Source organism: Caloenas nicobarica, chromosome 6, assembly GCF_036013445.1.
Source record: "Caloenas nicobarica isolate bCalNic1 chromosome 6, bCalNic1.hap1, whole genome shotgun sequence".
NCBI lineage: Eukaryota > Metazoa > Chordata > Aves > Columbiformes > Columbidae > Caloenas > Caloenas nicobarica.
Genome location: NC_088250.1, coordinates 3,943,721 through 3,959,634, shown reverse-complemented (window position 1 = coordinate 3,959,634; position 15,914 = coordinate 3,943,721). Strand labels below are relative to the sequence as shown.

At 37.8% G+C, this 15,914-nt stretch overlaps 1 protein-coding gene across 4 annotated transcripts in view; it reads left to right on the top strand.

The window, feature by feature from the left end:
* Positions 1–15,914, top strand: part of RAPH1 (Ras association (RalGDS/AF-6) and pleckstrin homology domains 1) — an 89,503-nt gene that overhangs the window by 55,810 nt on the left and 17,779 nt on the right. For all 4 annotated transcript variants that reach the window (XM_065637891.1, XM_065637890.1, XM_065637893.1 and 1 more), the window contains 4 exons: positions 8,604–8,681; positions 9,791–9,950; positions 13,477–13,598; positions 15,231–15,296. In XM_065637891.1, the coding sequence (XP_065493963.1) occupies positions 8,604–8,681; positions 9,791–9,950; positions 13,477–13,598; positions 15,231–15,296 (426 nt within the window). The remainder of the gene's footprint in view (positions 1–8,603; positions 8,682–9,790; positions 9,951–13,476; positions 13,599–15,230; positions 15,297–15,914) is intronic.

Genomic DNA, 15,914 nt, shown 5'->3' with positions numbered 1-15,914 from the left:
TCAGCTTATTAGATTTTGAAGCCCTTGAGTCAGGTGCTCATGGTGAGCTTGCTGGTGTTGATAATGTTTTTTGTTAGCTCAGGTTAGGACTGTCAGTACAGCTGTGCCTTCTGATTACTGAGCACACAGTCCTGCTGTAGAGACTTACTGGTTCTTTTCTGACCTCCTGCAGAGAGAAATATCTTTACTAAATGATGAAATGGAAGTCCACTTTGCTGCTAAGATCTCTTCAGCTTGCTGTAACATTAGATAAGCCCCGGTATGAGAGCAGCAGTCCCAAGAAATGGGGCTCTTCCTTGCAATTGTAGCAAGGTGTTAGATCATTCAACTGTAGGATCATGTTGCAGCTCTATGTTGGTGTCTCTGGTGTGTCAACTGTTTCTTATTGTCTTATTGTTTCTTGTGTTCTTCCCCTTCTTTGATCTGTTTACCTCTTATACTGAGACTAGAGACACTTTGGGGGAATGATAGTACCATTTTTGTCCTCTGGTAATATAGCTAATTGTAAAAATTCTAGTCGTAGACTAGATTCCTTTTGCGTTAAAGCCATGCACACAGTTCCTGTTGCAGTATAGGGCAGATCTCAGCACAGAAAATGGTCTGTTCGTTGTGATTTTCTGGTTTTTTAAATGTAATTTTTAAATGTAATTCCTTGTATTATTGTTCACACACATTCAAACCCTTTTTCTTTGAAAACAGAAGTGAAAGTATTATCAGTGAAGTAAGTTATTTAATATTAAAAATGAAGCAGTGTATCTTTAACGTCAAATCTGCAAGCTTGTTTCCCTGTAGCGTTGGAATTAAGCCATCAAATGAATAATGAAAACTAAGAAACTAAGCTTATGACTCTAAAAATATAGAGCACATGCAAATAATTTTGAGAGAGTATTCAAGGCTCAAAAATATCCCAGCTTAGGATGTGAAAATAGGATTGTAACTTTTTGGATTTTGAAGTTACCATTTCTTCTACTATTCTGATGCCTGTGAAGCTGAAACTACATTGAGGAAGCCAGATGATGGTGATTTAATGATGTAATGCTTCAGATATGTATGTCAGCATCTGGAGAAAAGGAATCATGACTTCTTTTCCCAAATATCTAGTACTTCATTCTTCTTTTCTTGTTGACCTGAAAGGCAAATATTCTTCTTATGAATGTTGATTTCTCTGGTTTGTAGATTTTTGGTTACTACATACTGTAATCCCTTCAGACCTTTGAATAAATCAGTCGTGAAGTTGGTTTCGTGCATTTTAGGTCGATCTGATTCAGATGTGCTCATTCTTGAATGAAGCATCTGTTTGAGATTTTTTTTTTTTTAAATGCAGTTTAAAAATACAGCAAAGGATTTCTAATCTGCACAGATTGTAAGCACAATCTGAAAACTCCAGCCTCTTACAGCCAGTTTGAGGAAATTGTGATGGTCACCTCTGGAAACCACAAAAAGGATGTAGGTGGTTAGTATAGCAGGGTTTTGTGTGACACTGAAAATGATGATATGAAACTTTTATTCAACAAGCTGCTTTGCACTAATCCACAGTGATTATTATGATGTTCCTGTGTAGTTTATTGTCTTAGAATGAATTATAATAAGCTATTGTTAATACACTGATAGACAAACAGTCTATATTCTCAAATCTATGTTTCTGCCCGATTCTGCATATCGGTCGAGCTTTTTGTCCAGATAAAACTCCTTACCAGTCAGTCCCAGTGTAATGTTATGTTGTAGTCTTCTCTCAGACTTCCTTACCGTGGTTTCTAAGGCATGTTCTCCCTTTTGGATTGTGGGGGATTTTTTTGTTATGTTTTATTTTGGTTTGGTTGTGTGGTGTGTTGTGGGTTTTGTTTATATGGGGTTTTTTCCTTACTTTCTCTCCCCTTTCTTGCTTTTTCATGGTCTCAGATCTAGTACCTTTTCTCCTATAACTATTTGCCTTAGGTAGCCCCAGTGAGAAGCCTGGCCTACAGCTGTTATAGGACAGGTCCTATTCATAGGCAAGCAGGAAGATAATCTGGTGCACATGGATGCCCCGAGGGGAAAAAGAGCCAGTGAAACTCCTTGGAAATGTGGTTCTTTTTGGGGGGGGGCGGCGGGGCGGGGGGAGTTGTTTGGTTTAGTGTTGGGTTGTGGGGCTTTTGTTTTGTGTTGGTTTGGTTTTTGTTTGTTTTCTTCATTGCCACTAGCTTTGTCAAATCTAGTTTGACTATTCTTTCAGGGGGACAGCAGAATGTATGTCCCTGCTGAATAGGATTCTATTCTGCCATACCTTGAAGCATACCTTCAAAATGGCACAAAGTCTGGTTGGAGGCCAGTGTTGCACCCCAGAGGTCAGTACGGGGTCCAGTACTTTTCAACATCAACATTCATTAATGATTTGGATGGTGGTGCAAATGCTAACCCTAATTTCTGGCTCAGGCTTGGCCTAAGTCCCCCACCTCTGGCCCACACCAAAACCTCCCTCAGCACTGATCTCTTTGTTCCAGCTTGCCTTCGGCTGCCCAATTCCAGCACCACTCCAATGGCCCCTCTAGGTGCTTTTCACTCAGTCCTAACTCTATAGACAAACTAACTCTCTTAGACAAGCTGTTAATTCATGGGATGAATAAGCAAACAGTGTGGTGGACTGAAAACCAGCTGAATGGCTGGGCCCAGAGGGTGGTGATCAGTAGCACCAAATCTAGTTGGAGGGCAGTGACTAATGGTGTATCCCAGGGGCCAATACTGGGTCAGGGCCTCTTTAACATCTCGATTACTGATCTGGCTGATGAGGCAGAGTGTGGCCTCAGCAAGTGTGTTGACAACACCAGGCAAGGAGGAGTGGCTCCCATCCAGAGAGACCTCAACAGGCTGGAGAAATGGGCTGAAATTCAACAGAGGGAAGTGTGAAGTTCTGTGCCTTGGGAAGAGCAACCCTGTGCATGAGTCCATGCTGGGAACCACCTGGAAAGCAGCTTTCCCAGCTGGAAAGCAGCTCAATAGAAAAGGACCTGGGGTCCTGGTGAACACAAAGTTGACCATGAGCCAGCACTGTTAACTTGTGGCAAAGAAGGCGAACGCTATCTTAGGCTGAATTGGGAGGAGTGTTGCCAGCAGGTGAGTGGAGGTGATCCATTCCCTCTACTCAGCACTGGTGAGGCCACACCTGGGGTAGTGTGTCCAGTTCTGGGCTCCCCAGGACGAGAGGGAGACGGAGTTTCTGAAAAGAGTCCAGCAAAGGGCCACGAAGATGATGAAGGGACTGGAGCATCTCTCCTGAGAGAGCTGGGACTGTTCAGCCTGGCAAATAGAAGGCTTGGGGCATCTTATCAGCATGTTCATATATGTAAGGGAAGGGTGTAAAGAAGATGGGATGTATCCAGGCTCTTTTCAGTGGTGCCCAGTGACGGGACCAGAGGTGATGAGCACAAATTGAAACACAAGAGGCTCTGTCTGAACATTAGGAAATATTTTTTTTTTTACAACGAGGGTGACTGAGCACTGCCACAAGGTTGCCCAGAGAGATTGTAGTCTCCATCCTTGGGGATACTCTGAAGCCATCTGGACACAGTCTGGGACACCTGATTCTAGGTGGCTCTGCTTGAGCAGGGGAATTGGACAAGATGACCTCAGCCATTCTGAGAAAATCAGGAAAAACAGGTTCCTCAGAGATTGGGACATCCACATTTTTTTTCATATGGACAAACTTAACGTTTGCTCAGCCTTTGAGCTAGCTGAGGTACTGGTTTTGCATCCTCTCTTCCTCAACTTCAGCATTGCAGTTTTCTTCCCAACCAGTTGGTTTAATGGTATTACAAGCAAATAAAATTCCAATCTTGTTAAAGTTGTGCAGTGGTTCTTTTTAATAAGTAGCACTGCCAGGGTTGTCTGTGAAAATTTATTTGCGTCACACTTCTAGCATGAACACTTAAACAAATAGCATATATTGTTGTAATATGGTCCACAACCATTGGGGAGAGTGTGAAAAGCTTAAATACTGGGTAATTTTGACCAAGCACAAGGGAGGTTCTGGAGAGATTCATAGGTGCCATTATGCATTGAAGTTCATAAGCAACTGTCATCTATCTCTTGGCCTTTATTCTTTGCCCTGATGATAGAGTGTGGGGGGAAAAGATCCCTTCTGTAGGAACTTGTGACAAGGCCCAGTGTGACTTCAAGATGCATTTAAAATGTAACTTCTGCTTACAACTTCCATTCAGAAGCCACCTTCTGTGTTGCAGTTAGGCTTCTAATAGCAAAAAGTCTGTGAATGGTGCATGGAAGTAGAACAAAAGAAAAACATGGCACTACCATAGTGTAGTGTCATTGTAATGTTTAAAAACTTTCCAGGTGAATAATTCTTATACACAACTCCCAGAACTATACTACTGCTTAACATGCATTTCCATATTTATTAGCATAATGCAATATGGTGACAATAAGCCAGGAATGTGCCAGAGGTATAGGAAACTCTACATTAAGTTGGAAAGGAAGAAAGGGAATGGAGGATGAGTCTAGAGAGGACGGACCCCTCACCAGGAACATGGCTGCTGTACACTCGTATTTAGTGAGCTTCGAAAGAGAGTCAGGTCTTGTTTCCCTTTCTCCTTTATTCAGATGTAGGTCATTCTGGGTTATTTTGAGAAGAGATGCAATAAAATGTGTGTTGAGAATGGTCACTACCTACTACTGTAAACACAAATTCACTGTTTATTAGCAGCCCGTGCCACCATTGCCACATGTTGTTTTCTAGGGCAGGGCTCTTCTGCCTGTCCTAATGAGTTTATCAAGAAATACAGAAGAACTACTGTTAATATTCACTTGTTCAGCTTTCCTGTTCCAGTGCTGATGACATACACACTTGCTTTAGTATTCCTTTTTTTTTTTTTTTTTTAATAAATTAAAACAACCAGTAGAAAGCACTACATTAATGTAATACACATTGAACATGGGGCTAATGAAGGTGTCTTGAAGTTTGGGGGAATTGCATACAAATCGTGATGATGTTAATGTGATGTTCTCAGGCAACAGGAGCCTCTGTTTCAATAAAAGCTCTTCAGGAAGGAAAGTCCTTGCAAAATGAGTGGTTGCCTTTCTACCTGAGGCTAAACTCTGGCTGGGAAAATAAACAGTGGAAACCTGCTTCTAGCCCTTCAGAAGTCAATGCTACTCATATATTTAGTTATCTTCTTAGCTGTGCTCAAAGACTTCAGAGAAAAGATTCAAATATTAACCATAAAAGAAATTTCTTCTTTTATGCATCTGTGATCTGTGTATCTACACTTCTAACTTAACTGAAATGTGGACTTTATTACTTACATCTTACCGTGTAATTGCTAACTTTCCTAAATACTGTAACCATCCTTAAGTGATTTTTTTTTCGGCCCCCCCTTTTTTTTTCCATTATGCCTGTGATCTCTGTAAAAGGGATCAGTTAATGACACTTTGAAATCTACAATGAAACAAAAAATAAACCCCCAACCTAGAAATGTGCAGCATAAAGTCATTTGAGCAAGGTCAGCTCTGTCATAGCACGTATCTTGCATATTTAATGTTAAAACACTGCTGGAATATCTTTAACTGCACATTTAACTGGAAACTGGGACAGAAAACTGATTGTTGTCATGTTAAGGAAATAATTAACTTTAAATTTTGGGGGATTATTCATTTCAATATTCCAGTATAGGCTAAAATTATTGAAAACTGACTTCTGGTATAAAAATATGAAGTCATTCATTTAAGGTCATTGCACTTCAGAGCTGTACTCTTTCAATTTTAGTTCACAATATATTAACATATTTTAGATGAACAACTTCTTAACGTGTGTTGCCAAGCATTCTTTAGATCAGGTGTGGTGTTTTCTATAACCAAAAGCAATGCCAGCTCACAGCTTTAAAATGCCAGTGTAACAATGCTCTCAAAGGCATCCCATTAAAGTGAGGAGTTTATGTTGCAGTTTGACAATGACGTGTACAGCTACTGAAAGAAAATATCCTTTTCCTGTCAGAGGTGGAAATGGCACTCCTTTATGTTTTGTGTTTTTACACAGCAGGTATATGTATTTATCTCCTTTATGCTTTTCCATAGCATGCATGAGACTATAAAGGCAGTCTTAGCAAGGAGTGGATTCTGCTGGATCTTTCTGCTGTGTTCATTTTCAACCATGGCCACAGCAGCACTGTGACTGGAGCTGAGCAGTAATGCTGTGCAAGGGAGGCAGGCGTATCAACCGTACCAGGGATTTACATTAGTGTATGTCACTTGTGAAACCACGACCTGGGTAGCCGTCCTGCCATTTGTGTGCGTGTTTATGACCCTTTGCCAACCTAACTTGCATCACTATTACTAGAAGGATTTACTAGCAAAGGGGAAATAAATATCTAAGTTGAATGTGATTGGACTGTATGTCCTGGCCTTGTTACTTGGTGGTGTTGAATTGTTTGCAGTCACGTATTTTTGCCACCTGTCACCTCTCTCTGTGTGCAATGCAAAACATTGTTAGCTTAGTACAAGCTGATGGACTGCACGTGCTTCCTCCCATTGAGGAGAGTGCAGATTTGGGGTGGCTTTGGTGGGATGTCTGTTTGCTTGGGCCATTAGGAGAGAAACAGAATAACTTGTTGTGAGTTTCAAAGAATTCCATTGTTATTAAATTGCTTTATTCTGTAATCAAAATGGTGCTCCTGCTGGGGTTTGCTAGAGGTAGTTGCATTGCACAGGTGTACAGTGAAATGGGATGGAAAATTGTGCTGCTTGACTTTAGTGAAGAGCAAAACCAAATGTGCTGTCAACCTTTGTACAGCAATAAATGTTTATAGTTGGGTTAATGAGCAGCTTTTTTAAACTGTAAATTACAGTTTCTCCTAATGCATGCTAAAATTAAAAAAGCCTTTTGCTGGTTTCATAATGCACCCGTGCCTAGCATCACTTTTAGAACCTTACAAGTATTTAAAGCCTTGGGTTTTGGTAGTAATTTACTTCTACAGATACAAATAGTTAAGGAAGAGGAAGAATATTTTAGAATTCTTGGTGTGTTTTACATTGAAATTATTGTAGGTATCATGGCACTGTTCGTTTGTTTTTAATAGAACGCTAATCTGATTTAACCTTTCTAAGCTATACAACCGTTGTTATGGTGAATAAAAATCTGTAGTTCCTCGTAGACTAATACAAACCCAAGTAATTGAGTTCCCAGATAATGTTTCAAGCTCACATTGTTTCTGCTCCTGTCAACTTACTGGTTCATTTTATTGAACAGAATTCTGTTTCTCACAAGGCAGCCCAGTGCCCTGGCTGAGTTCTTCCCAGTGCATAGTGTGGCCACAGGTGGGACGGAGCAAGAGCTGCTGAGTACAATAAGTAGCGCAGGGAATACCCTTTAGCAGCGGATAGGAGCGTCAGTAATTTACTGACAAGTGGAAAACTTAAACTCTTTGGATTTCAGGATAGCTGAATCTTGACTTTTACAAGAAAAGCAGACATCTAAACACACGGTAAATTCATGCATTCGTACAAGAAACCAATGCAGAATGGCATGCTAAGTGTTGTGAAGGGCTGTGCTACTTTCGATCTGAAGAAAATCTTAATTTTTCTCTTCTAGGGGAGACTGAATATTTTGGAGGGGATTTTTTTGTTCATTTATTTAATAGGTTTGTTTATTGTTCTAGATATTTTTAAATAATTTGATGCTTTTAGATATTAGCCATCATGAACACCCACAATTTAAGATTTCTAAAATCTGAAATCTGCATTTGGTATCTTATAAAGAGTTGTTGTTTGTTTAGCTGTGCATTTCAAATCTGCTTTCAACAGAAGTATCAATAATCTCCCAAAATTAAAAAAAACAGTATTGCTAGTCTTAGAATATACAGATTTCTTTAGCATTAGCCGATAGAGCAGATTTAAATTATCTGAATTTTTAATGCATTTCCAGTGTAGCAGAAATAGATTACTTAGAAGAGCATCAAAGAAAAGAATGCTCATTTGCTTTACGTGTCTTAAAATACTTAAAGCAAGGCGAAATACAGCCTGGATTTAATAAAGATAAAGGGAGTCCTCAAACTACTTACTTATTGCAAACTGATTTAATAGTTTAAAATCTTCCAAACCAATGCACATATTATGGAATCCTATTTATAGGATTTGTTTTTCATACTTTCTGTGTGCTCTTAAATTCTGATATTTCTTAGTGTGCTGTTCATGTTTTATGTTGATCAACCAAATATCCATTGGTTGTACTGAATTGTACATTCTTGTTCAATATGTATTGTCCAAATCTATGATACTAGGTACGTTATATGCTAAAAAATACTTGGTAGTAATGCACAAGGCTACTTAATATATGGAAGAACAGAGAAATGCCAAATGTGTGTGTACAAAGTATGTATCTCCAGTATGTTCTTTTGGACATAGTAGTGGTTGTATTTCTAAATGTCAGATGTATATAGTAGCTCTTTTTGTCTTAAAAAACAATAGTCTTTATCATCACTAGGAAATAGTTGAGGATATGTAGATGGGTAAATCAGCATTTCAGTTCATGTTTTAAAGCATGGTAGCCTCAAAATTAAGTCCACTAAAACTAGACCAAAGTTTGTGTTAATTGGAATTCTGTTTTGTGTCTCCCCCACCAGGAGGAACAGGCTGCTAAACTCAAAGCAGAGAAGATTAGGGTTGCATTAGAGAAGATTAAAGAGGCACAAGTGAAAAAGGTAAATTATTTATACTGGTTTATAAGATCTTTATTTTATACTTATTTCTCTGGAAAATGCAGACGAAATTCTTCTTATTTGTGTCTATTACCCTTAAGTTGCCCTAAGTAAAATAGGAACACTGTAGTGTTTTGATCTTGAGTAATACTGCATTCTCTCGTCTAGACTGGACCTAATCAAGAAAATCCTAGCTTATGGAATAATGTGTTTTTCGTAAGAAACAGCTTATTTTGCAGCTAGTGCACATTGAGAAGACTTTGCTGACTTCCACCCAGAGCTGAAATGAAAGTCTAGCCTCCTGAGACTGTCTCTTTATATTAAGCAGTCACAAATTTAAAATTTGCGTCTCTTTTCTTTAGAGACACCTTCGCATTACACATAGGAGGATTTTTCCAGTGATAAATGGAATACAAACATTTCAGGCTACAGACAGGCTTTGCCAAGTGGACAAGGTCTACAGACATGACTTAAGTTTTTTGTTTGGTTTAAGAAATGGCTGCATTTTTCTTTCTGGACAATGACCTATTTAAAGGGTGTATGAAAAGCCATTGTGTTTTAAAAGCAGATTTCTTTCATACTAATGCTTCATACTCCCCAGAAAAGGAAGACTTAGTATAGATATATTGTTTGCATAATCAGCATTCTTAGAACTTATGGAGAAAGTGGCCAGAAAGCTTGAATTGCAGATCTGAAAAATTCTAGTTGTATATAAGGTTATGCAGAACTCTGTATCTATGTTTGTTCCACCTAGATATGTGAGAAAAATTGGCACAAAGACACTTTATTAATCAGGACAGGACACTTTGGCAGAAGGGGTTTTTCATCCCTAACACACAACTAAAGCACGTTGTCATTGTACTGGGAAGACCTTTTATATTCACTCTCTTATACTGAAGGAGAACAGTATCTTGTTAAAGTGTCTGTGATACAAATATCTAACCATCGTTCATGGCTTTTTACTTTTTGAGGGAGTGTTTTGATTGAACTTACTATTTTATGCTATTTTAAACAAAATCTTAGGGAAAAAAACAAGATCATAAATAGATTATTTTAGTTGAAGTGTGGGAAATTAATCCTTTTTCTTGTTTTCCTAATTTTCTGCTTAATAGTTGGTGATCAGAGTCCATATGTCAGATGACAGCTCAAAAACAATGATGGTGGATGAGAGGCAGACAGTGAGACAAGTATTAGACAATCTGATGGACAAATCGCATTGCGGTTACAGTTTAGACTGGTCGTTGGTGGAAACCATCTCTGAATTGCAAATGGGTAAGTAATTATAAACATTTATAATTCTTACCTGTTGATGTAACACTTATCTAGATCTGTGTCCTCAGAATGATTTAAATTCTTGTCTTCATAATGTTCATCATCCCATCATTCACGTAGTAAGTGTTCATTCATGTAATAAAGCTCATGAATGATGTTTCAGAATGATCTGGGAATGTTTTCTTCTTTCATATTAAAAACGTGTCTAAATTCTAAGGTGTGGTATAGGAATTTTACGTATATCTAGTCACAGAGCCTCTTGGTTTTGATTGGTTCCTCACAGAAGAAAGAGGTAAGGGATAAAAAACTTACCATGCATCTTTCTCGTTGTAAATAGTGTTTTGTGCTGATCCTAATAGCTCTTATTACAAAAAGCTGCCTACATTTTTTTTCTGATAAATATTTTAATGCAGTTGGCAATATGGCTTTAAGGGCAGTTAAAGCTCTTTTGTGCTGCATTGCACATGCCACAGTGTAAGTTGTTCATTTACCCAAAGGATGTAGCATCTGAGTGGAAAACAAGGGGAAAAAAATGATAGGAAAACAATTAATCCCCATTATCAGGGAAAAATTACATCAAAGAGCTGTTAAGCACTTTATCCATTGATTAAAGAAAAGCCCAGAACTGAACCCAAATATCTCGATTTCAAATTAAAATGCAAATTAGTGTTTCCTCTTTCTTTTGGTGAAATGTTTTCTATTTCAGGCAACATAACATGTTAACTTCAGTTATTGTTAGACAAAAAAGGCTGTTGTAGGGTGACATGGTATTCTTTGAATCTTCTTCCTTGCATATAAAATATAGCATCTTACCAGGCTCAAAACCTTAAAATTTTAATAAATGAAGTCTTAAAAGTTGCCTAGTTTTGGAACCAGAAAGGATGTCCATGTAAATCCAAATTAGGTATATAAAAATCAAAGGTGTAATTCTGTTACATTCAACCAATGAGAATATTATGAATAAATAACCTCATTGGTTCTGCAGTAGCTTTATATCACTGAAGAATCTCTGGATGTATAGGTAGCAGGATCCTGGACTCAAGGTTCCACCAGTGGTCATTCCCATCCTAGATTTGCTTTCCTAAGACTCTTCCATTCACTGTGCAGCCTGGAAAGAATAAAGGAAAAAAATATTGGAAAAAATATTTTCAACTTCTACTAGAAACAAAGAGCTAGGTGGCAGACAGCAAGATAAACTGATATTTATCCAAATTAACAGTGTGACTGAATTAAGATTATTTTGAACTGCAACCAAGGTTAACAAATCTCTTGCTGGATGTTTTGGAAGCACATGCATGTCCTACTGCGTATGGGCTCAGTGACATACTGGCAATGACAGATTTTGGCTGCTGTATTGAATGAGTTTCAAGCTAAAGAGCACCTATTATAATTACAGAATTTTAAATTCAGAGTACAACATGATAAGCCTAAGGGTAGAATTGAGTTTCCTCTCTCATTTTTCAGTCTGACTTTCCTTGGTCCTTGGTAGGGCAACTGTTAGGTAGTTTTTCATAGATTTTCCATTTGTGTTTTTTTAAAAGGCATTCCAAAATGCAGCCTGTTTGATTCATGTATTTTATACTGGAACTTGAAAAACAGATGAAAAAAGATGACAACGAAGCCCTCACACTATGCACTGTTGTATGTTGTGTTATTTTGCCAGTGCTTCACCTTTTGAAACATTTTTTCTGGCAATGCCTATGTATGAGGAAGGAACTCCTTGATTATAATATTTTCCTTTAGCATAACTCAGAAGAGTTGAGGAGTCTGATTCAGGTACATGTACTTGAAGTAGAAAGCTACCTGTTACTATTAATGGTTTAACCAGGAGCTGTATATGTACTTTCAGAAGAACTCAGTGGTATTATTTCCAGGATGCAGAATGAAATGCTTTGCCTGGTTTTACCCAGCAAGTTTGTAAGAGAAACAATTCTGGAAGGTTTCTTTTGGTCGGGACAAAGGTTGTTTTCATTTTTTTTAGTTAGAGCAGAGTACATCTATGAAGTATCTCTGAGCTACAATGTTTTAATTTTAGAGAGTATATTTAATAACAGGAACATGGCATTATATGCCATTTTACATACTATAAGTGCATATATACTCAGTGAATAAGTTGGTTTTTTCGTGTCTGAGTTCAGTTATTGTTGTTCTAATAATAACAGTTGATATCTTTTGAAAGCTGTCCAGTTTCACTAATGAGGCTGCAGTGAGATTTAAGCTGTTGTGCCAGAGTCCTCTGGAGGTTACTTTTGTTCTGTTCTTCTGTTAGGTAACACCTTCTTTACTTTCTTGGAAGACAGTATTACCGTGTTGCTGATAGAGCTTGATGGAAGTTGTGAGTTGTAACTTGAAAGCTTTTTAGAAAGATCTCACTGAGACCTCAGTAATACTGTGTTGTCATCTCAATCCTTAATTCATTTCCTACAGATGACATTTTGTTGCATTCACTCTGCTTAGTATTCTTAATTACCAAACAGGCCGAGGTGTCATCTGTTATGTCAGTCTTCATTAGTGATTGCTCCTAGGACTTGATGTGATCAGCGCCTGTAAAATCTGTAAAAATGTGGTGTAATTGATTTTGTGGAAAAAAACATGTTCTGCTTTCAGACGAAATTGAAAGGCCAAGCAAGTCCCTAAGCATTCTGTAAGAAATAATTTGCCACTGTGTGGCATATGTGAAAAGGGAACAAACTGCAGAAAGCAAGATTCTACTTTAGTATCTTTGAGAGGAGGAGAAAGTTGGTCTAGTGGTTTCCCAAAGATGTATTCTTTGTTATTTATTTTAGAACAAGGGTTTTCAGATGTTTCTCTACCATTTCAGTAAATTTTCTTCTTTTTTCTTCCTGTCTTCTCTTTTGCCTATTTTCATTATCTTGTACTAGTGATAACTGTTTCAACAGAGAGTCAAAGCTCAGAGGAGCCATTGTTGGTACATCATTTATTCAGCAAGATAGATTGTAAGAAATAATGCCAGTTTTCAGTCTTCTACCATACCCCCACATGGGGATTCTGCATTTTGGAAGCATTTTGTTTTCTCCCTGATCATTGTCTGTTACTTGTTTTGATATGAGTGAGATAGCGATTGGGGATATAGAAACAGATTTTGTGCTGAAAGGGCTGCCTAATAAATTCCTCTAGGGATTGTGTGGACCAGAATATCTATAAATATGATAGTCGTCTTATTTGTACTTATTTGAAATGCCGTTGTTTGAGTCCGCTTGTTCATGTGGGATGGAAAGCTTTGTCAGGTAAAAAAAAAGAAAAACACTTCATATATTGATGGAACTATAAACCTCAAGAGACGGGAGTGCGAGTGTTGAGTGTGTATGTGTAAAATTAAACCAGGCACGTCTGAAAGTTGATTAAGTTCTTCTAGTTCCTTAGTGTAAACTTCTTCCCCATCTTAGTAGATCCTGAACTCTGTTTTCTCTACATGTATGCCTTGTCTCCCAGATATGACTACAGAGCAGCTTCCATCACAAAATGTGACAGATTCAAACGTATTTCTCTCTTGTTGTTGCTGCAGAAAGGATCTTTGAAGATCATGAAAATTTAGTAGAAAATCTCCTGAACTGGACAAGAGATAGTCAAAACAAACTAATGTTCGTGGAACGTATAGAGAAATATGCACTTTTCAAGAATCCCCAGGTAAGCCTGAGAATCCTATTAAATGAGTGTGCGTGCACACATGCATGCCTGATTGCGGTTTCTTGCTTTTTTTAAATAGCATTCACTTCCATACTTTTATTTTAGTACTTGCATATGTATTAAAATGTCAGGCAACTTTACGTTTTGGCACAAAATCAAGTCCCTGGCAGAAAACCATGAGCTGAAGCAGTCTGTTTGCTAATGTGTTTGTGGGTAATTTTAATAGCAAGCGGTTTTATGGCATTTACACCAACACTAGGTGCTGTGCAAATATGCAAGAAGGGTGTTTACAGATATTGCTAATAGTAATGCCTCTCCTCTGTGCATTCTTACGTTGCTGGCAAGAAGAGGAAGACAAAATCAAAGAGCATAGCTACTCTGTGGTCAAATGGCAAGTGGAGAGAAGACGTGTCCCTCCCGGTGGAAGCTGGGACATGCCTCTGTTCCCCGGCTAGGAAACCAAAGGGCTCTCTTCTCTCTCACATGGCCTCAGAGACCTCTCTTCTCTCCAACGGTAGCTACAGATTTGATATCTGGCAGCAGTTCATACTGTAAGGGAGTGGAGGAATAGAAACAGAAAAGCAGAAGATGGCTCTTTGAAGAATTTGAGTTGAAAAGAACTGGATATAATATCGCTTGATCTCTCTCTTAACTCCTACCTAATGTATTCCGTTTTGGAGTCATAGATTGTGTTTACATCTGTATGGAATCTCTGTGGTAATTTCTTGGATTTAAACTATCAGTGTTGCATGTTCATCCTTTGAGACATCATCAGTGTACTTGATTTTATTTTAAGCAAGAATTGAAAACCAGGTCTTATTTAAGTGCTTCTCGATAAAGCAGCAAAACTCTAAATTCTTTTAAAAGCATGTAGTTGATATATTTACTATCAGTACATATGGTAGGCACTGTCAACAAGAATGAGGTTCCAGCATAAAACCAAGATTTCTCCATGGTTTAAAATATTGATTTAGGTAAAGTTTGTGAATATTGAGGTTTTTTCCAGTATAAGAGCCTAGGTGTTAGGAAGGGGAAGATAGTCTTTATCTCAGTCCTTTCCAAGCTGAGGAAGAGTACAAAACTTCTTACTTAAGAAGATACAGTACCTATGCCTAGTTAGGTTCCTTTTAAGAACACAAGGAGTATTTAGTAATTCTTCATAAAAAATATTTTTGTTTGGTAAAACTGTCAGGGCAAGGTGGAAAGTAGTACATTGCTTATGTGTGTGTTCTTTGAACACATAGATAATGGCGGTATCTAACAAGTTTAAAGATCTCTGGGTTTTAAAATATTTTTATTGTGGGATTGTCAAGTTCGCAGTATTTTTCTGTCTGGATGCATTGCACCAGACTGCTGTTTGTTTTGTGGGAAGCCAGGGCAATGTTGTCATGAGGCTGTACTTAGGAGAATGGACTGATTGATATTTCTGGAAAAGGGTGGTTATAACTTAGTTCCATGTATGATTTAGCGGTCTGACAGGTAGTTTCAATTGGACTACAAAGTTCTGTTCAATTAATGTGTTGTTCTTAGATAAGTGTCTTTTTTCTTACTGCTACAGAAAGATAAATGAGAAATGTTACTTGGCTTGTTTTCAGAACACCCGTAGAAATATTAAGCTTTCTCTTGTTACAGAACTATCTTCTGGGCAAGAAAGAAACCTCTGAGATGGCAGACAGAAATAAAGAGGTGCTGCTGGAGGTAAGGCTGCCAGAACAAAAAGGACCTAGTGGGCATTTCAGAGTTCGATGCTGAACTCTAAAAGGTTGCGGTGATTGAAATTGGACTGGATGAAATTCTGGAACAACTGAGAACAGAATGTGGTACATTGGAGATGTTACGTTTTGATGTTACTCTGTTTCAGATACAATCAGTTAATAAAAATGTGTCTTTATTTTGTTTAATAACTAAAACAGCATACACAGTGATAAAATGAGGTTACCTGTAACTGTGGCTAAAACCTGTCAAAGTCTGCAGAACTGTCACCTGGTTTTTTGACCTGCAGTGGTAGAGACTTTTTTACTAGTACTCTCCAAATGGTTATTCTCTACAAAATTCTATAGCATCGATTTGGTGACTGGTCTATGTTAATATTTTAAATATAGTTAGTAAGCAAAATAGTTTAAAATTGTTTCAATTACGTTTTAAAATAAACAACCAAATATTAAATTTAAAAAATAAGTGACAGAAAAGGAAGTCAATTAATATGTGTTAGGAAATAGACTGCCTTAGCTCCTTGAATTATTTGGTATACTGCTTCTTGTAGAACTTGTTTAGAAACTGCTAATATAGAATTTACTTGGCATAAGTAAGTTTGCT